We start from the raw sequence: 21064 nt of genomic DNA on the forward strand, positions 1-21064 counted from the left end.
TAAATGTCAGCTATCATATTTTTCACTTCTAGAATGTTGATTTAATTATCTTGACAAAATTTTCCACCTAGCCATTTAATTTCTTAGGCAGATTAATTATAGTATTAATTATAGGTTTGTTTGTTTTTAATGTTCATGTCTGATAATTACAACATCTGGATTTCCTGAGAGTCTCTCTCTATTGACTCAAAGACAAGAGAAAAAATGAATAATTTTGTGTGCCTCGTATTTTTGATTGAGTACCAGATACTGAGTATAAGAACTTAATGTGATAATTTGAATCTCTGGATGATATTATCTTCCTCCAGAAAGAATTTGATTTTGGTTCTGGCATTTGGTTCAGCTAGGGATAGATCCTTAAATCCAATAAGAGGATGAGCTATTTCAAAGCTAGCTTCAGTCCTGGTGACAGTTTGTCCAATTCCTTATCATCCTTACAGAAAAGGATCTCAATTGAAAGCCTGGTGTGGTTACCAGGGCTCCTCCTCTTAGTGGACCCTGAATTTAAATTTGTTTTCTTTCCTCCCTGTGAGAATGCCTAAAAGTCTTTATAACTTCGTAGCTTTCTGCTCTGCTTGTCAGCCTACATGTCTTTTGGATCTGTCAAACCCGCCGATTTGAAGGTGATGCTCACTGTCAGGCTCACCTCCGAATTTCCTCTCTCTGGGCTCTTGGCTGCCCAGGTCCTTTTTTGTTTTTTTAAATTGATTTTTCAGAGAGAGAGAGAGATAGAAACATCAATGTCAGAGAGAAACATCAATTGGCTGCCTCCTGCACGCCCCCTACTGGGGATGGAGCCTGCAACCCAGGCACGTGCCCTGACTGGGATCGAACCGGAACCTCTCAGTCCATGGGATGTCGCTCAATGCACTGAGCCACACGGGCCGGGCTGCCCAGGCCCTTTTTGCACTGGGTAGCTCTCTACAATGACTGCAAATAATGATTGTATAATAGTCTGTCTAGATATTTAATTAGATTAAACCACATGAAATTTGCTGTTTTCATATATAAAACTGGTTGTGTATTGGCAATAGCATATGGTTCAATCCAAGTTGTTCTCTGTGGGAAGATTTGGTCTGAAACAACTATACCATTGCTAGAAGCAGCAGTCTCAGGATCTAGGGTTCAAGTAACCAAATGCCATGGGAGTACTAGCTGAGAATGCAGAGATGACTAATACATACAATCATGGACTATATAGATGTCCATCAAAGAATAGTCTTGCCACGGAGAAAGGAATGTCCCTTATTTCTCGGAGTCAAGTTTAGATGGCACGTCCACTGCACTAGAAATCTCAAAGTATTAAAAAAATTATCTGTGCACCTGAAAGCATTATTACTAGGAAATTGACCTTTAAAAAAATCCTCACAGCCCTGGCCGGTTTGGCTCAGTGGTTGGAGTGTCAGCCTGCAGACCAGGGAGTCCCAGGTTCAGTTCCCGCTAGGGGCATGTACCAAAAAAAAAAAAAAAAAAAGGGAAAAAAAAGGAAAAAAAAACCCTCACAACTCATCTTTCTCATTTCTTTCTCTGCAGGATTGTTTATGGATGCCCAAATGCATCAAGTTTGGATGGTTTCTGCCCTATACTGCAACAGAGCACGAATATGGCGCTTGGAAGCACCACTACATTGCTTGTGTGTCCAACTTAGACTGGCTGACGCCTAGGGAAGCCGCTGCTACTTACGGGACCCTGAATGAACCCAAAGGAGAAGATGAGGAGCTACAGGCGAGACAAAGAGAAAAGTGCCTAAGGAAAATAATCTGGGAGAAAATTGCACTGCGCAAGAGTGAGTAGCATTTCAAAACTTCACATCGTTTGGCTTGTTTCACTTAGGATGATACTTTCCAGGTCCCTCCATGTAGTCTCAAAGGATAAGAGATCTTTTGATCTCACTTATATGTGGAATATAATGAACATAACAGTCTGAGGAATGGGGTAGTCCCAGAGACGTGGAAGTAGGGTACAGACTGACAATTCCCAGAAGAGGGGGTGGTGGGGGAGAGATAAACCACAGAACTTATATGCATGTGTGCATGAACAGTGGACATGAACAACAAACTGGGGAAAGGGCAGGGAGGGAGGGGGAGGGGGCAATCAGTGGGGGGAAAAGGAGAAACATCTGTAACAAAAATTAATCAATAAAAAGAAAAAAGAAATAAATCCATTTAAACTGACCTCAGATATATCTAGTAATACATGGTTTATTTGATTCTTCATTCTGGAAACAATATGACATTAAACTGCAAAAATAATGTATAAAAAGAAACAAAAAAACTTCACATCATAATCCTGTGCTGTAGACACCGGCGGATTTCCATGCAAGTCCCCGTGGAGGAGCATAGTGCTGTCTTTCTGGAACCGCGTGTGGGTGGCGTTCTCCAAAGTGTGTTCAGGACAAGCTCTTTTTTCCTTCACTGTCTATTTCAAGTTAATTAATATGCAAAAAAGATTTCAGATGAACTACATAAGGTCAAATACCAGTGTCTCCATGGCTGTCCTAGTTTTTCTCAAATTTATAAGACCAAAGGTGAGGAGAGAGAGGTATGAACATGGGTGAAAGCAAACAAACAGGTTCAGGACAGTTCAGAAGAAGTGGAATTGGTGAAAAAGCAGGAGAAATGAAAATGAGAACGAAGGCAGGAAGAATGGCTTTTTTTTTTTTTTACGTGGAAAGGGAGCAGGGACAAGACACATGTTCAGCCGAGCCTTCTGATTTGTGTGGCAAGTTAATCAACAAAGCTGACTTGAGTTCTCCCATCTTTTTTATTTTTATTTTCTACTGACACACCCTCTGTGAGATCGTAACAAATGGGAAATTACTTGAAACCAAGAAGAAGGGCAGAAATGGATGGGAAGCCTATAAATTAACTGGTTTTCACAAGAAAAGAGTTGCTTGTTCTCTTTGTGTCTTGACCTGAAATGACTGGGAACTTGCACCCATAGTGCTGACGGGCTCGGAAATCCAAACAGAGTCTATAAAAGTGGCTATAATGATTGCCATTTGGAATATTGCCCTGGTGCAGCTTTATTTTTTGATGCTTTTATCTATGGAGCCTTGGCTGGGAGAAGCGTGCAGTAAACAGCCAAGCCGGCTGCTGTTTGTTTTTCAGGGGAGTTATTCCGAGTCCGACCTCCCTGGGTGAGTGGAACAGGCTGCTCTAGATTTTTCGAATCCCGATGCCGTCCACGTCTCCCCGCGACTGTGAGGGATCGAGTGGGATTACGTGAAGCTTTGGAGAAGCAGCTTGTGTTGGCATCCTTAGAAGCTTTGCCCAAGCGGTAAGCAAACCTCCATCTCCTGAAGGCTCAGGACCAGCCCCTTGGTATCTAGAATGATTCCAAGAATTCATTCTAGAACAATCTAGTTAACATGCAGGATCTTTCATAATTATATGGCTCTTATCCTTTGATATAGCAAGAACAATGGTCTTTATTATTTTTTTATTTTTTAAATCCTCACCCGAGGATATTTTTCCATTGATTTTCAGGTAGAGCGGGAGGGAGGGGGAGAGAGAGAGAAACATCGATGTGAGAGAGACACATCGACTGGCTGCCTCCTGCATGACCCCAACCAGGGCCAGGAATTGAATCATAACCAAGGTACGTGCCCTTGACTGAAATCGAACCCGCAACCCTTTGGTCCGCAGGCCAACGCTCTAACCTCTGAGCCAAACTGGCCAGGGCAAGAATAGTGGTCTTTAACATGCTTTCTGAAGAGAGAAACATATGACATTCAAAATTTATATTTTAAATAGTATTAACTCTGCAAAGAGGCCATATTGTAGACGTAGTATTTTTTTCTGTATAAAGTTATTGAGCAAAAATAGCGTTTTTTTTCAGAAATGAGTTTTAGGGTGTAAACATGTCCAGATGATGATGTGGGGTGGGGGTGACTGAGGAGAGAATGAGCACGTTACTCGGAAAACCGTGAGGCCTGATGATTAAGGGAATTAAAAATCTCTCTGAGGCCGCTGTTCAAAATATCGTTTTGAACCCCTAAGTATGTCACTACATTCATTGTAAATGTCCTCAAAAGCTAAGGAAGTTCCAAGAGAAATTTCTGACATTCCACAGATGGAGGAGAGGCCCAGAGGGCAGCCTTGACCCCAACCCGCCCCGAGACCCATTTGCTTTTGTGTCCAAACTGCAGGGAGAGACTGAGGTGCTGAGCCACCTGCCTTGTATACAACAGAACTGATGGCTACAGAGAACATGCTGTTCAAGTTAAATTAAGAGCAAATGAGCCCAGCCCGGCAGTGTGGCTCAGCTGGCTGGAATGTCGGCCATACACTAAGGGGTGGCGGGTTCAATTCCTGGTCAGGGCACATGCCTAGGTTGCAGGTTTGATCCCTGGTCAGGGGAGTGGGGGAGGCAACTGGTTGATGTTTCTCTTTCACATTGATTCACACTCTCTCTAAAAAAAACAAAAACAAAAAACAATAGAATTTTTTTAAATGTTTAAAAAAAGAGAGAGAAAATGAGAACCTCACTTATTCCCCCCTTTCTTTCCCCTACAGAAGTAATGTTTCTGGAAGACATTCCTACCCTTTATTATCAAAGAAAAATTGGCGTGGAGTTTTTAAGAATGATGACAGCCCTTCACATGCCTTCCAGACACACTTCATATTAATATCATCTCGGATTCCTGCATATGAGGTGCGGAGTATGTCAAGAGGCCAGGCCTTTTATGAATCAAGTTTTTCATTGACACTAGAGATTATATAGCAACCTTTTGGCCACCATGTGTATGAAAATAATTCAGCTCCTAAAAGAAAAGTGGTCTGATCTAAGTGGAACTTTACAGAGCCAAACAGTTTTAAAAATGAGAAGCAATAAAGATAACCATAAATTAAAATTATATATTTTAAAAGCATTAAAGGCCTAAACTGCCTTGTATTTAGTAGGTATCCAATAAATTCTTATTGAATTGAATTTGTTGCACTTAATCCACAAAAGAGCAAGGTGATTACAGATTATTTTAAAACTTTTGGAATGCCCAAGGAATTTAATGATACCATATGCCTCCCATCTCTCAAAAGAATAATGTCAGAAATCCTGTTTTGCAATCTATTTAATGAGGATGTCATTAAATTAAAACATGCAATTTCTATAATGGTTATATATTTTAATTTTAATATGAATTAGAGAAATAAATATATATACATTAATACACACATAGGGACATACGTAAGTGAATAAATGTAGTGGGTTATATCCATTGGCCTACTTATAGTTTAAAAAAAATTCTTATTTGTAACAAAATGTTTGTTTTATGAAGTCACTTCTATCTCTGGGCATCTAGGAATGGACCGTGATCATTTACAACAGCTAGCTTAGCTGGTCCTCATGGAGCAAGATCAGAGTTTGATCTCCACATGGGCTGCAGATAGTTTCCTTAACGTTTAAAAATGCGTCACGCTGGGCACAGAGGATAATTGGTGACAGAGAATGGATGAATGCACTGGTATAAAATAGGTCCATTCTCCTATGTGTCTTCTTTATATAAGGTGATGTCATAATTATTTATTAATGTAATGGGGAGTTAGGTAAAAAAAAAAAAAAAAAAAAGGGTGTAGTCATGTGGCAGTGTTCTATTCTGTTGAACTGTGACCTCCAGAAAGTGGCATGAGGTTTTGCAAAAAATCAGTGACTTCAATGACTTTCTGGCCTGTCTGCTGCTAATCAAACTTCATCACAAGGAAAAGTTTATTCAGTTGTTGAATTCAAAGAACAGTGTTTTAAACTATTATTTAAATGGGGACTATTTATCAATATTTATAATTCAAAAATTCATAACTTAGGAAAAAACAAATCTATTTAAGAAGTCTATTGCAAAACTGAATGATTTCAATTTTACTATTTTATTATAAGTTGTATATATGTCTCTGTGTATGGGTGGAAGAAAATAACGTAACTTGTTAATAGACTCTACCTCTGAGTGATAGAGCTACATATGTAAATAATTTTCTCCTCTTATAATTAGAAAAAAAATAACTTTCTAAAGCTCCAGTGGAGGAGAAAGCTTATCTTTCTCTTTCCATAATTTGTGAAAAAAAATTAGTCTTTACAGATGACAAATTACCTATTCATTAAATGTTTTATTAACACATAGTCTAAAGTAACGGGCTTTGGTTCCTACAGCTTCAGTTTTATTTTCTAGATGGTGGTGGCCAGTGTTAGGGCAGGTGTCACTTCTGTGGTGTACGAACACAGTGGCGTAACCTTGGAGAGCATGCTGCAGCTCATAGACAAGGCTCTGGACGGGCAGAAGGCACAGAGTATGGGAATATTTAGCGACGGGGATAGCCGAGAAATCAATTTACTCCAAGGTAAGATGGGATAGGAAAGAACAACCCACCTTGCACTGATGTAGTGTGTGTCCACATGTATGACCTTCAGAGTCGTACTGAAGTCCCAATTTGTTAAGAAGGTTGATAACCCAGCTCAGAGCAAAAGGCAGAAGTAGTCCTATTCAGGCCTTCCACCGATTTAATGAGGCCCAGGCATATTAGGGAATCCACTTTACTCAATCTACCTACTCAAATGTTAATGTCACCCTAAAACACTCCCACAAACACACCCACCCAGAATGATGCTTGACCAAACTGCTGGGGACCCCAGGAAAGTGACACATAAAATTAACCATCACACCATTAAACGATAACTCCCCTATCCCCCTCCCCCAAGCCCCTAGGCATTACTATCTGCTTTCTGTTCCTATGAGTGTGACTACTTTAGATACTCATATAACTGGAATCATACAGTAGTTGACTTTTTGTGACTGGCCCTGTTTCATTTAACATAATGTCCTCAAGGTTCATCCATATTATAGCATGTAACAAGATTTTCTTCCCTTTTTAAGGCTGAATAATATTCTACTGTATTATATAGCACATTTTGTTCATTCACTCATTGATGGACACTGGTTGCTTCTACCTCTTTGCTACTGTGAATAATGCTGTTATGAATATAAGTATGCAAATATATCTTTGAGTTCCTGCTTTTATAAGGTTTTTTTTTTTTTTTTTTTTTAATGGTACAATCACCTTGGGGAAACAATTTGGCAGTTTCTTTTCTTTGTTAATGGTTTTATTGATTTTTTTAGAGAAAGAGGAAGGGAGAGAGAGATAGAAACATTGATGTGAGAGAGATACATGGATTGGCTGCCTCCTGTGAGCCCCCCACTGGGGACTGAGCCCACAACCTGGGCATGTGCCCTTACTGGGAATTGAATTGGGACCTCTCAGTCCGTCCATGGGACGAAGCTCAATCCACTGAGCCACACCAGCCAGGTCGAGTTCCTGCTTTTAATTCCTTTGGATATATACCCAGCAGTAGATTTACTGGATCGTATGGTAGTTCTATTTTTAATTTTTTGAAAAAATGTCATATTATTTTCCATAGTGGCTACACTATTTTATAATCCCACCAATGGTGCACAAGGGTTCCAATTTCTTTATATCCTTACCAACACTTGTTATTTTCTAGGTTTTTTTTTTTTAATAGTAGCCATACTAATGGGTATAAGGTAATGTCTATTATGGCTTTGATTTGCATTTCTCTGATGACATTGAGCATCTTTTTATATGCTTGTTAGCCATTTGTATATCTTCTTCAGAGAAATGTCTATTCAAATCCTTTGCTCATTATTGTTGTTGTTGTTTTTGTTAATCCTCACCCAGGGATATTTTTCCATTTATTTTTAGATAGAGTGGGAGGGAGAGAGAGAGAGAGAGAAAGAAACATCAATATGAGAGAGACACATCTATTGGTTGCCTCTCACATGACCCCAACTAGGAATCGAACTCAAGACCCTTCAGTCCATGGGGCTGATGCTCTAACCACTGTGCAAAACCAGCCAGGGCCTTTGCCCATGTTTAAATTTGATTCTTTGATTTTTTTGTTATTGAGTTGTAGGGATTCTTTATGTAGTTTGAATATTAACCCCTAATCAGATATATGATTTGCAAGTATTTTCTCCCATTCTGTGGGTTGCCTTTCACTCTGTTGATTATGTCTGTTTTATCAAATTTTAAGTTTGATAAAAGTTAAGCAGTTTTAATAGTAGCAAATACTAAGCTCTATACATTGGCGTACAGTAACAACATTCGTTATACTTCCAAATGGTTACACCACAAAGGAAAGGATTGGCCGATATCATTAACTGTGTGCCATCTCTTAAAAACTTCCGTGGTTACCGTTTTGGGGAGGCAGGAGATGACGAATGTTTTAGAAATAAACTTTTAGTTTCTATTCTTCCTCATACTACAACTTGCATCCTTCCTTGCATATACCTAAAATAAAATTAAGTGCTACTAACTTGAGATCTGCCATCTTTGTGGGATGAGCGAAGAGAGGGAACAGATGTCAAGGATCCAGCTGGTGGGGAATCACAAGATGGAACAGAGAGGACCTGACTCACCCTTCAAACTGCCATCTCTGTGGCTGGAACTCAACAACATGGAATAGTTTCGGTTAATTTCATTATTAGCAAAAACTGCCTTATTTTTGGCTTTTCTTGTTTAGTTTACCTGGGCCTGAAGCAAGTTCTATTCCACATTCAGTTTTTTAAAATTTTTTTATTTATTTAGTTTTTATCCTCACCTGAGGACATTTTTGAATTTATTTTCAGATAGAGTGGGAGGGAGAGAGAGAGAAACATCAACATGAGAGGGCCGGGGACAAACTGCAACTGAGGTACGTGCCCTTAGTGGGAACCAAACCCAGGTCTCTCTGGACCACAGGCCGACGCTCTAACCGCTGAGCCAAACCGGCCAGGGCTCCACACTCAGTTTTTATATCCCCCAAAGTAAAGCCCAGCTGCTCTCTGGGGTTTAAGTTTATGGTTAATTGCTCGGTGGCCCTTCTGTAACGGTGGAGAAGTACCGTGTGCAGTTCACACTGAGGTAGCTGGTTCACCTCCTCTCCGGGACTCCTGATCTCAGCTTGTTTGTTCTCCAGATGACAAAGGTTTCCAAACTCTGCCTTTTCTTTGTTGTCTTTTATTAAAGCAATAGTAATAATAACAAAAACACCGCAGGAAACTAGCGCTTCCTTTCATATAACTGTGGTGTTTTCCCAGAAGCTTTTGCCTTCCAAACAACGCAGTGACACCTCTTGGTTCGGTGGCCCGAGGACCTTCCATGTCCCGTAGACGTCTGCACGTGCAGGAGCCACCAGCAGGGCTCCTGTGCCGCCCTGGTCGGCTGGGTTCTGGGCTTTAGGGAAGCAGAGGCCCGGGGGTCAGGAATGGGCCGGCACTTGCAGGCTGGCTGAGTCAGGCACACATTCCCAGGGAGCAGCCTCGCAGTGACTTTACCCCTCCCGACGCGCTGCTTTTGCTCTGAACAATTTTGTTGTTGCTAATCCTCACCCGAGGACATTTTTTCCATTGCTTTTTTTAGAGAGAGTGGAAGGAAGGAGGGGAAGGGAGGAGGGAGGGAAGGAGAGAGATTGATGGGAGAGAGACACATCAATTGGTTGCCTCCCACATATGCCCGGACTGGGGGGGTGGGGGGATCAAACCTGCAACCCATGTATGTGCCCTTGACCGGCAATCATGCCTGTGACCCTTCAGTGCACAGGCTGACGCTCTAGTCCCTGAGCCACACCGACCAGGGCACAATTTATTTTTTGACTGACAGTTGTGGGAAACACTTCTACTTTGGAAGTTGGTTGCAAAGTCCCAGGATTGACTGGCCACCCGCCCTCAGCGCTGTCGTGAGCCGGGGAACCCATACGCCACAGGGCGGAGCAGGGACACAGTCCTGAACGACGTGCGCAGGGTCCCCAGCCCAGAATGTGAAGGAGACGGGCCATGCTGAAGTCCAGGGGTACCAGGTGGCCCTAACACGGGGCGACATTGACGATCTGCAGGTTCCCGTCTTAGGAGGAGATGGTGGCTTCTTGAAGGGTTGTCCCGTGGTCACAAAGTGCTAAGAGTTTCTGTTCATGATAGTGCTACAAATGAATGTGACTTTGGTTTTTCCTCAGGCTATAAAATTGGTATTAAAAATGTATTGAAGCCTGACGTGAGAGACTTCTGGGAGAAATTAGGAAGCTATGTGGCCCCTGAAGGAGAAGGGGGTCACGTGGACCTCTTTGTGCCCCTTGGAGCATCAGGTCAGTCCTGACAGGTAGTGGTCACACCTACTTTGTGGTGATAGTTTGTCAATTTGTGACATACCCTCAGTGCAAATGACTCTGTCACACAATTTCTTTTTTGCTTTATACAAATACTCAAGTATTTAAAGGAAACGGGTATTGGGTTGGTTGTCAGAGTAATCTATTTCTGCAAAAATAAAGTCCCTAGTGACAAGAGCCAGCCAGGAACATTGTCTCTATTTCTTCTGGAAAACACAGTCAATTCAGTGTGCACAATACAGGGACAGTGTCCGACCAGCAAGGGACCCGTCAGCGGTCAGTCTGAGAAAACACCCTGCTGTGTTCTGACCCTGGAATGCGGGAGCACCAACTTGGGGACTGAGGACCCAGACGTGCCTGCCACTCAGGCCACTTCAGCGGTGTGGCCTTAGGCAAGTTTGGGAACCTCTGTTTCCTCCTATGAACGTTAGGATAATAGTGCCTCACCCTGTAGGACTTATGAATAGCAAAACAACAAAAACAAATTGTACAAATAAGTAATAATAGCAGTACTGAAGATGAGAACACCGAGACAGTGCAGTGCTTGGTGGACACGAGGGGGCTGCTGCGCACTGAGGGGCTGGTGTGATTTTAAGGGTCCACCAGGCTAGTATCAGCCACCACAATTCAAAGTTGATTTCAGTACTTGAAGGGAAATTTCAGAAATAGTAAATCAAATTCCCTTTTTAGTTATCTGTTAAATAAACACTATGCCTTCATGGGCTCTGGGTTTGTTTGTTTGTACCAAAAAACCAGGGGAGAAGGAGTGTGAAATTCTATTTTCTCAAACTGTGTCTCAGTACCCATTCTTGGGAGAACTGAGTTTTAAAGTTCTTAATTTTCAAATGCCATTGGCAAGCTTCAACCAGGGGAAAGAATAAAAACCAAAGGATAGGAAGGGGTTTAAAAGAAAACAAAATACAAATTATTGCAAACAAAGTTTACACAGTTATTAGAATGATATAATCTCAACTATGTAGAAAATATGCATAGAAAAATCTATGAGGAAATGTAGCAAAATATTAACAGACTCTATCTCTAGGTGTGTTTTTCAAATTTTCTACTTTTCAAATCAGTGTTAAAAGAGTATGTTACAGAGAACACAGGCACTGCACTGTGATCCCATGTTTAAAACCTGTGCATGGGCGTGGAGGAGGCTGGTGGTGGTACATATAGAGAGAGAAGGAGGTAGAGCACCCTTTTCTAATGTTAGCGCTAGTGTTAGCACTAGTTGGATAAGATGATAAATGAGATTTCCTTCCTTTTATTTAGAATTTTTCTTTGATCTTATTTGCCTCTATTTTCTGTGCTAAACTAGTCTTACTTTCTTTTACAATGAGAGAAAGCAAATTTTCTAATTGGAGTAGAAGAATAAAGAAGGATGAGGGAAAGTGAAATATTGAAAGGCAGACAATGAAGGCAGAAGGGGAACAGAACAATAGATTTGGTGACGTAAAAATGGTCTCAAGTGAAACTCAATGGTACCCAAACACCAGATTTCCTAAAACCATTCCTGAACTTCTTGTCAAATGTCATTTCCACCTGGATGATCCATCAAGACCCTGGATCAGTCAGAAGACTCTGGCCTCTCAGTCCAAAAATCTTCCCACCACCTCAAGCATCACTCTTGAGCTTGAGCATCCTTGTAGCTGCATCACCTCTGATATCTTGGACTCCAAGCATTTGCCTCTGAGCAGCACTTCCAAACCATGTACCGAGTACAGTGATACCTCGGTTCTCGAACATAATTCGTTCCAGGAGGACGGTCGAGAACCGAATTGTTCGAGAACCGAAGCAATGAAACCCAATAGGAAAGCGGACTCCACAAAGCGTGACTCTCTCTCTGCACTCACACTGATGACGCAAGCAAGGGGCGCTGAGCCGAATGAACGCCATTCGGCTCAACTCGGAAGTTCAAGTTCCAAATATTTGTTCGGATTCCGAGACAAAAGTTTCTCGAATCCTGATTTGGTCGAAAACCGAGGCGTTCGAGAACCGAGGTATCACTGTAGTCCCATTCAATCAATTCTTTGCCTGAGACCTCCGATCTACACTCCTACTTTGCCACTATCACCATGCCTTCATCCTTGGTTTCTTCCTTGTAAAACTTGGATTTAATATTACTCTCCTGCAAAGACCCTGCAATTCTTTGTCATGTTTTTCCTGGCTAAATCCCCACCCATTTGGCTAAATCCCAGTGCTGGTTAAAACACAGCCATCTGCAAAATCTATGCCTGCCTGCACTACGGTAGCTGAAGACTGTTGGAAAAAGTAATGCAACTGTTCTCATAGGTCTGACTTCACTGGTGTACTTAGCCAATGGGATTGCAGCACCGAGGAGCCATCCTACCTGCGTTTCCTTGGTAAATTCACTGTTCTGCTCCTTGAGATGACTTCCAATCCTTCTCCTCCCTAGTCAGTCTTTTCAACAACGCTCTCTCAGCTGTTGACCTCACTTTGACTTCCCTGAGAAAACACCCAAATTTCTCTTCCAACTCCAAATCCACCACCTACCCCACCTCTTACCTTCACTGTCTGTCTTCCCTTCCGTTGACAACGGGAGAAGCTGCCCCGCTCAAATCAAAGTTCAGCTGCTCCACGGGGACCCCGTATCCCAATGCCTCTCACCTTCTGACTTCACTTCTACACTCGAATCCTCTCTGTAGCCTGGATTCTCTGACTTTATTGGATCATTCATATCAAATCAGGAACACCTGTAGTAGCTCCTCTCCTGGGGGAAAAAAAAAAAAGAGATCATAAACTTTCCCTCACCATATTTTGAGTTGACTCAAACTGTGGTGTGTATCTGAATCACCTAGAGGTCTTGTTAAAGTACACATTGCTGGGCTCCACCCTAAAGTGTCTGACTCAGCAGGTCTGGGATGGGGCCTGAGGGTTTTCAGTTCAAACATGTTCCCAGGTGATGCTGCGGCTGCTGCCCCGAGGGCCACGCTCTTAGAGCCACTGGTCTATGCTGACTGCCTCTACCTTCCTCACCTGTCACTCGCTCCTCCAAGTGGTCTCTTCATCTCTACTGAAATTACTTTCAAAAGAAAATAAGTGACTTTCACGTGCCCAAACCCAGTGGCCCCTTCTCCATCCTCACTTTGCTTTGACTTCTCAGCAGCGCTTGATGCAGCTGAACACTCCTGGAAACTCTCCTTCTTCTCTTGATTTCCCTAATCCCACCCTCTCCTTGTTTCCCTCCTCCGCAGTGGAGGCTTCTTCCCCTTCTCCTGTGCTGGCTCCTCCTCCTCGGCAGGACTCTTAAATGCGCCAGGGCTGGGCCTGGGCTGTCTCCTTTTCCATGACCGTGCTCGGTTCCTAGGCAGCCTCGTCTATTCCGAAGACTCTAAATTCAGTCTATACGCTGGACACTCCCAAGTGTACGCTTCCAGCTCTGATATCGCTAAGCTGTAGCTCCTGCTTGGCATCGTCATGTGACTGTTTAGTCTGCACGTCTAACAGCTTTCAAAGTGCACACATCTACACAACTCTCCATTGCCTCCCCAGCAGACCTCCCCCTCCCGAGGATTTTTTAGTGAAGAAATCATTCATCCAGTTACTTCATAAGCCGAAAACTTAAAATTCATCTTTTAGGGGCATTATGTTAAAATTTGTAAACAGCTTCATTAAGGTGTAATCGACATACAATAAACTGTGTGTATTTAAATGTGCAATCAGATAAACTTTGACATATGTTTAATATCCTGTGAAACCATAAAACAGTTAAGATAATGAACATACTTCAATCTACATAGTGTCACTGAAGACGTGAAATTAACGCCATGCTAAATTATGACCCTTGTATCCATTCTGTGTTTAACAGTTTTTAATCTATCCTTTTACAATGAGACTCCTCCCTGGAGTCACGCTGTTGTAGAAAACGCATGCAGACTTTTCTGTGTCTTTGGTCCAAGTATTTCAGATAGAAAATAAGCACCAGGTCGGACCTCGTGCCCTCTTTTGCACGCTGCTGCTCAGACCTCATAAGTGAAGTGTTTGGACTTCAGCACTGAGAGGTGAACTGTAACGTGCTGATGAACATTCCATGAGGGATCTGAACTGAGAAGGAGAACAGCTATGGGCTTTCTTAGCCAGCTCGTCGGGGTGCCTACGGAATACTTACCTGACTGTTCCATGGTGAAACCTGTGAGCAAACTAATGCAAGTATTTTTGTGCAGAGGCAGGCGTGGAAGTTCTCTCTCAGCTGTCTCAGCTAACCGGCACGTTATTTACTGCCCCCGCTGGGATCGCAACCGGCTCTTACCAGCACAGTAAGTGTGGATGGGCGCTGGCCTCGTGCCCAGCAACACCCACCGGCTCCGGGATGACCAAAGGTGAAGCGCAGCTAAATGGTTCTGGTTCTGGTTGAGGCCAACGACTGTCTTTCATTCCTTCTCTGAAACCGTGTCATTTCCCATCACTCGGTCATTTGCTTAGAAGAGGATTATTTCTTGCAAATATTTGCTTTAAGCCATCGTTTATAAAACTCGGTTGAAAACAGTTAAAGATGTTCAGTTGCAGTTCTAGAGAAATAATAAGTACATAGAATCATTTGCTGGTAAATACAATTAATCTGGTGTCACTTGGAAAAATGAATAAAGAGGTGAAAGAAGACGCTTGCTCGGGTTCCATTTCGGTAACATTATCTAGGAGGAAAACAGTCACTGACATAACATACCTGGAAGCGAAGTTTCATTTAGATATGAGCTGGAAATATTGGATCAAAACGTAACACTGGCTGACCAACAGGAGAACCAACTTGCTGTTACGGTAATGCTAATCATTTTTCCTTTTAAAACTCCCAGCCTCTTATCAAAGAAGGTTTGGGGTGAGGCAGAAACGATATAAAGTATTCGTTCTCTGATCCCAAATGCCAAGAGCCTTTGAAGACAGGAAAGCTGGCACGATCGGGGAGCTTGTACGGGAAGTGACATAACAAAAAGCACATTGACTTAATATAGTTTGGCAACAGAAGCTACTTGTTAATTGTAGTTTATATTACGATAGCATATTTGGCCCCGTGGAGACAGGAATCTGCCTAGCAGCGCACAGCGGGGTGCGAACACTGTTGTTTGATGGAACAAGTTTCCTTCTTTTCTGCTCTCTTTTTCCTCCTGTTCACCTCCTTTCCTCACTCTTCGCTTCTCCTCTAGAAGAACAGCTATAAAGACATTCACACGTTCAGCACTAAACACGGGGGGAGGCAAGTCAAATAAGTCCATTCAAGACAGAAAATCAAATGTAACGTGGCACTGTGTCCTTCAGTGGTTGAGTTTCAGGGAGAGAAACTTGCATAAGCACCCACTAGAGTCATGTGGAGATGTTTGTAGAGAGACAGCAGTTTGACATAATGTGAAACACACAGAGGGTTGACTTTGGGTGGCATGATGGGGAAATCAGGCAGAGGGTTCCCTTGTATTTTCATTTTGAGGATAGAAACATAAAACAGTATATTCTTACTTAGATGCCTAGTCTGCTTCCTGATGCATAAATCCAGTAGCTATTTAATTTTTTATTTCAAATATAATATCAGCCTTATCTATCACAGAGTAGATAGGCATTTGATACTATTCGTTAAATTCTTTCTGAGTTTCTTAACTTTACCTTTGAGAGCAGACTGTGGGTGTTTATCATCGTCTTCTAATGAGAAAGGATAGTAAGCCTGATATGAATACAACCAAGTGTTTTTGGTACTATAAACAAGAAGTAGAATTGTTTCGCCCGAGCTTATGTCTGCACTAATAAAGGAGAAAACAATGTCAGTTCTTAGTGACTGGCTGGGACAACCACAGGAGAGGGCTCCCCCCTTCATCTACTTCAGCGAATCGAAGCTGCTGATGTGGTCCAGCCTCACCGACTGCCTGGAAGACACCTTGAAGTCAGCGAGGAAACAGTTAAGCCCTCTCTTCAAGGAGCTGCAGAAGCACATCAGCGGCAGGTTGATAGGTAAGGACTCTTGCTACTTCTGTTGCAGATGTTCAGTTGACTCCTAAACATCTTCGGTGCTACTTTGTTCTCTTTTGTTTTCTCCCGTATCTTCTTTCAAATATAATGAATATCTGCTAAGATGAATATTAAATATGATTTGATAAGTATTTAATATAAAGATGAATAACTGTATTCATCTTCAAAATGCTGGAGCTAGTTCCTGGTTTCAGATTTTACCACCATCTGAATCCTGTCTCTGTCAATTATTTACAGAAACAAAATTCGCTCAGAGTTTGCTCAGCCAGAGAGCTCTGTCCTCCCACCACAGCGGGCTCTCAAAGCACCTTGCACACTGCAGCACCATTACTGTTGTTCTGTAACTGGTCTAATTATTCGTTACTGAACATGTGTAATGGGGTGGTGGATTCATGGTCCTCTGCGGAACCTATTGGACATTATTGGATTTCTCATTCATGCTCCACATCCATGATCAACTGATCACAATAGAGGCTTTAGGAAACAATGTCTTATGCCACCTAAATCAGTCCATTCTTTTAAAATACTTTTTTTTTTTTACCATATAGGTAAATGAATTTTCCCTCCATCTGTACTTGTAGAATTTTTCCCTAACTCTTCCCATCTAACTGAATAAAACACCCTATAAATCAAGTCATTAAGTCATCATAACTATGCCTTCTTTTCTTTCTTCCCTTCCCCAGCCCTCCTCCCTATTTAACATCTATTTATACGGTTAGTGTCTACACAAGAGCTGTAACACAAGTCGGCCTGCAGATATTTATGTCAATATATACCTTACTGTCAGTATATATCTTTACATAAATGCCTCCAAAAAGGGCTTTGTCTTCTTGGTTTTAACTACCACGTTTAGTAGATGTTCAACCATATTTTAAAATGGTTATTAGCCCTGGCCGGTTTGGCTCAGTGGTTGGAGCATTGGTCTGCGGTTCAGAGAGACCAGGGTTTGGTTCCCCCTGAGGGCACGTACCTCGGTTGCAGTTTGTCCCCGACCCTGGTTGGGTCGTGCGGGTGGCGACCACTCGATGTGTCCCTTTCGCGTCGATGTTTCTCTCTCTCTCTCTCCCTCCCACTCTATCTGAACAAAATATGGAAAAAGAAATAATAAAAAAATAAAATGGTTATTAAATTATAAGCAAGGAGAAATTATTTTTCCTGGTGTTTCGTAGAGATAAAAACTAGACAGAAAAGTAGAAAGATTAGCTCTTTAAAGATAGAAGTATTTTTTGATGACATATGTAAGCAATTAGAAGTAGAATAGGGGATAATTCTTTTTGTATAAATACATGTTGTCTAAAATATTTTTAAAATGTAAAAGATGTCTGTGTATGTTATGTTAGTATGTTATTTTCTATGGGCTTAAAATATTTATGTATTTGAGCACAAAGACAGAAGGGAGTGTGGAGGAATCTTTGGTGGGATTGCAAATCTAAAATTTAAACATATAAGGGTCATTTTCATGTGTTCTTTTCTTATTGCCCAATTTATAGATTTTATTCAGCATCAGCTTTGCCAGGGTGGGTACTTTGTATGTGCTGCACATTTCAGTTGCTTTTGCTCATCTTATATTTTATCATGGTAGAGAATCCTCATGGCATAATAGAATTGTAATTTTTATTCTTTGCATTTTTATCCACTGAAAAGCAATTGTGAGGACTGAGCTGCTTTCTTCTTGATCACATCTCTTACATAAATTAATTACAGGGCATATGGCCTTACATTTACAGGACAGTTTATGTTTGACACCATGACTATGACTAACATTCTGAATAACCAAGAAATTGCACAAGCTCTGGCAGATGGATTGACGGAGCTTTCAAAGGAAAATCCTGTAAGTATTTTCTTTTCAAAAGAAAGCACACTACAAAAACCCCAACACGTAAATAAATTTTTAGTTAGTATTTATTTATTTAGTGACCTGTATCTCTGTCCTGGGGCACAATTCCACAGAAAAATTACATCAATTTGTAAAAACAGCTACTGAGAGATTCCGGGCCCAAGATCTATTAGATACACAAAATAGACAAATAGGAAATGTAGTTTATTTAAGAGTTGACTCCCTTGTGCACTGTTTTCTGTCTTGTGATTAATTTCAGTCAGAAGTGACTTCTTTAAAAAAAATACACGATGGCTTTATATTTCACACAAACATTCAACAGTTAAAACAAGAGTATGACAGAAAAATGGAGAATGTGTGAAAGCGAATATAAAAACGTGAGGCAAAAGTCTAGAAGAGAGGAGGGGAGACAGAGCACAAAAGAACAGAAATAAGCACATCAATCCTCTGGTTGGGGACAAGGGTGGGGGCCTGATGAAGCGTTTTCATCAGAAGCGAATCTCGGATACTCGCCCAGAAACGTCGGTCCGTGTGGCAGGACAGTGAGGGGTGGCAGTGGGCAGACGCACCCCTGCCCAGCACCTTCACAAAGCGCAGGAAAGTGCAATGAGCCGCTGTGGTCCGGGGGAGAGGATAGGATGGGAATAGGGATGATACTGCCCTACCGGATGCTATTTAAGGTCTTTGGTTTTCTTTCTAAGGAGATAGTCTCAAATCCTCTTTCACGGGAGTAATTCGGCTTTGTGAGTAGATTTAACTTTGTCATACGTTCTCCTTACCTCTCATGAGTCTCTTTGGTTGCACCTTGGCTTCCTGGGCCACCACCGGTGTCCCCAGGGTCAGCTGTCCGGTGTGCAGTCGGAGGCTGCACGGGCCATGGTTTGCCTTCTCTGAAGTCTCAGCTGCAGGGCCCTAGCCAGCCCGGGGCAGCCTAGTGCTCAAAGCCCTGGTGAGCTTTGCTGATAAAATGGGCCAAGCCTGAGGCTTTGAATGATCCTACACTGTCTCCTGAAATACCGAAGATTTACTAAAAGTGTTTGCTGTGGGTTCAGGGTACTTACTGCCACCTCATTATTTAAAAATAACCTTAGATGGTAGAATTTTGATCGTGCTCAAAACGGCAGCCTGAAAGGGACCAAATTTGAGTGTTTCCCCCAGGAATTCAGCTGCTGTGGTCCCTCTGTCAAGCCTTCTATCTCCTGAAAGACCCCTCCAGTCCCCTTCCTCATCTGGCCAAGAGGCCAGTGTGGGCCACGTTAGTTCTGAAGATCTTGAGACCCCCTCATAAGACCCTGGCATCCTAACTGAATTGTGACAATCAGTTGAGAACCAAGAGTATACACGGTAACTGGAATGTGTGATTAACTAGAAGATCCCATTTACTGACTTTAATTGAGTAATCACTACTTTCTTTTCTGGACTTATAAATCAATTAGGTAGAAAGCTGAAAACTTTATTAAAAATTATGTTCTCTTTTCTACTGCACTTTTGTTGACCTATATTTCCAATGAATGCTTTAAATATAAATTTGGGGGTTGGGTGGGTAATATGGATTTTTCAGGACAAACCTCTGGAATTTTTGTCATATTTCCTGTTGAAGAAATGTAGTGAAAAGAGCAAAGATTTGGAAGAGCATGTGATTCTGACAAAATCTGACCCAAAGGCAACATTCGATTTATTCGTGAAGGTAAAGTTATTGCTGCGTTTTTATGTGTTGCTTCAATGTAGAGCTAGACACATGTGCTAAGAAATTCATACACAACAATGATGATTCTACCTGGAAATCTTCCAACTGGTCATTTCTTCTAAGAACTTTGTTTTCTTGCAAAGGTGTTTGTAAGTATCATGAGTGACATTTAAGCCACTTACAAGCATAAGCTGCACCATATTGGAGGGGATAATGCCCTGGGTCATGGAGGAAAAGTTGGACATTTGCATTTTGTCTCTTTTTCAGTTGAGTCCTGAGATAACAAAAAGATTTTTTTTTTTATCCTCACCCGAGGGCATTTTTCCATTTTTTTTGTTCAGATAAGAGTGGGAGGGAGAGAGGCGGGAGAAAGAGAGAGAGAGACAGAGAGGGAGAGAGAGAGAGAGAGAGAGAGAGAGAGAGAGAGAGAGAGAGAGAAACATCGATGTGAAAGGTACACATCAAGTGGCTGCCACCTGCACGACCCAAGCGGGGTCGGGGACAAACTGCAACCGAGGTACGTGCCCTGAGCGGGAACTGAACCTGGGTCTCTCTGGACCGCAGGCCGACATTCTAACCGCTGAGCCAAATGGGCCAGGGCACAAAAAGATTTTTTTTAAAAAAATATGCAGACCAGGATACTTTTTTGTGTGTGTGTGAAACTAAGAATAATTCTTCTTTTCTTAGTTGAGAATCAAATTCATAAAAGAAAAATGTGGTGGGTTAGAAACCAGTACTTTAGGCAAAGAAATAGTAATTCTGCCAGTATTGTATTCAGAATACATATATTCTTAAGTAAAATAATCAGAATTCAGGAAACACTAAAAATTACATTGTCATTCAGAGAGCTGATTTCTATAAAAATGTCATTTTAGAACTATTTATGCCCATAGAAAAATCATCTACCTATCTTGCACGATCACAGGCTTGGGATACCAGCCCCAACACAAACCCACCATAGAAACTGGTAGTAGGAGTAGACTTGTGAGCTCCTTTAGCAGGTAAATCACTTGTTGCCTTAGTAACCTGACAGTGTGGACGTCTTTGCAGGGATAATGACGTGCGGAGAAGGGCAGACAGGGAGGGCCACTAGAGGCAGAGTCCCCTCTATCCCCCCATAAATCTCTCTGCAATTCTTGGGGATTGTTCTCCCAAAAGGGTAGATGTTCTCTCATCCATCCTTCAGCCTGTGAAAGCCTTTGCCACATAGCACCCAGGGCTCCAATGCCACTCGTTTTCCCTTGGTTCACTAAAGGGAATAATCAACCCTGGCCAGTTGGGCTCAGTGGTTGGAGCGTTGGCCTGTGGACCAGAGAGTCCCAGGTTCAGTTCCCGCTAGGGGCATGTACAAAATAAATAGATGGATAAATAAATAAAATAAAATAAAATAAAATAAAATAAAATAAAATAAAATAAAATAAAATAAA

The 21064-nt window shown here is 41.8% G+C and overlaps 1 protein-coding gene and 1 long non-coding RNA gene across 2 annotated transcripts in view; one reads left to right on the forward strand and one right to left on the reverse strand.

Moving 5' to 3' along the window:
- ECT2L (epithelial cell transforming 2 like) overlaps window positions 1-21064 on the forward strand; it is a 69197-nt gene that overhangs the window by 25960 nt on the left and 22173 nt on the right. The window contains exons 4-11 of the mRNA XM_036248694.1: window positions 1534-1786; window positions 3111-3279; window positions 4518-4656; window positions 6161-6329; window positions 9994-10122; window positions 14328-14420; window positions 15913-16095; window positions 17841-17944. Coding sequence (XP_036104587.1) covers window positions 1534-1786; window positions 3111-3279; window positions 4518-4656; window positions 6161-6329; window positions 9994-10122; window positions 14328-14420; window positions 15913-16095; window positions 17841-17944 — 1239 coding nt within the window. The remainder of the gene's footprint in view (window positions 1-1533; window positions 1787-3110; window positions 3280-4517; window positions 4657-6160; window positions 6330-9993; window positions 10123-14327; window positions 14421-15912; window positions 16096-17840; window positions 17945-21064) is intronic.
- On the reverse strand, window positions 12680-15003 carry LOC118621378. The gene is made up of 3 exons (XR_004957682.1): window positions 14828-15003; window positions 14414-14672; window positions 12680-12874 (listed from the first exon to the last, which is right to left on the reverse strand). It is a non-coding gene; the product is annotated as an uncharacterized LOC118621378 (long non-coding RNA).

The sequence above is a fragment of the Molossus molossus genome, unplaced genomic scaffold (assembly GCF_014108415.1).
Source record: "Molossus molossus isolate mMolMol1 unplaced genomic scaffold, mMolMol1.p scaffold_m16_p_8, whole genome shotgun sequence".
Taxonomy (NCBI): domain Eukaryota; kingdom Metazoa; phylum Chordata; class Mammalia; order Chiroptera; family Molossidae; genus Molossus; species Molossus molossus.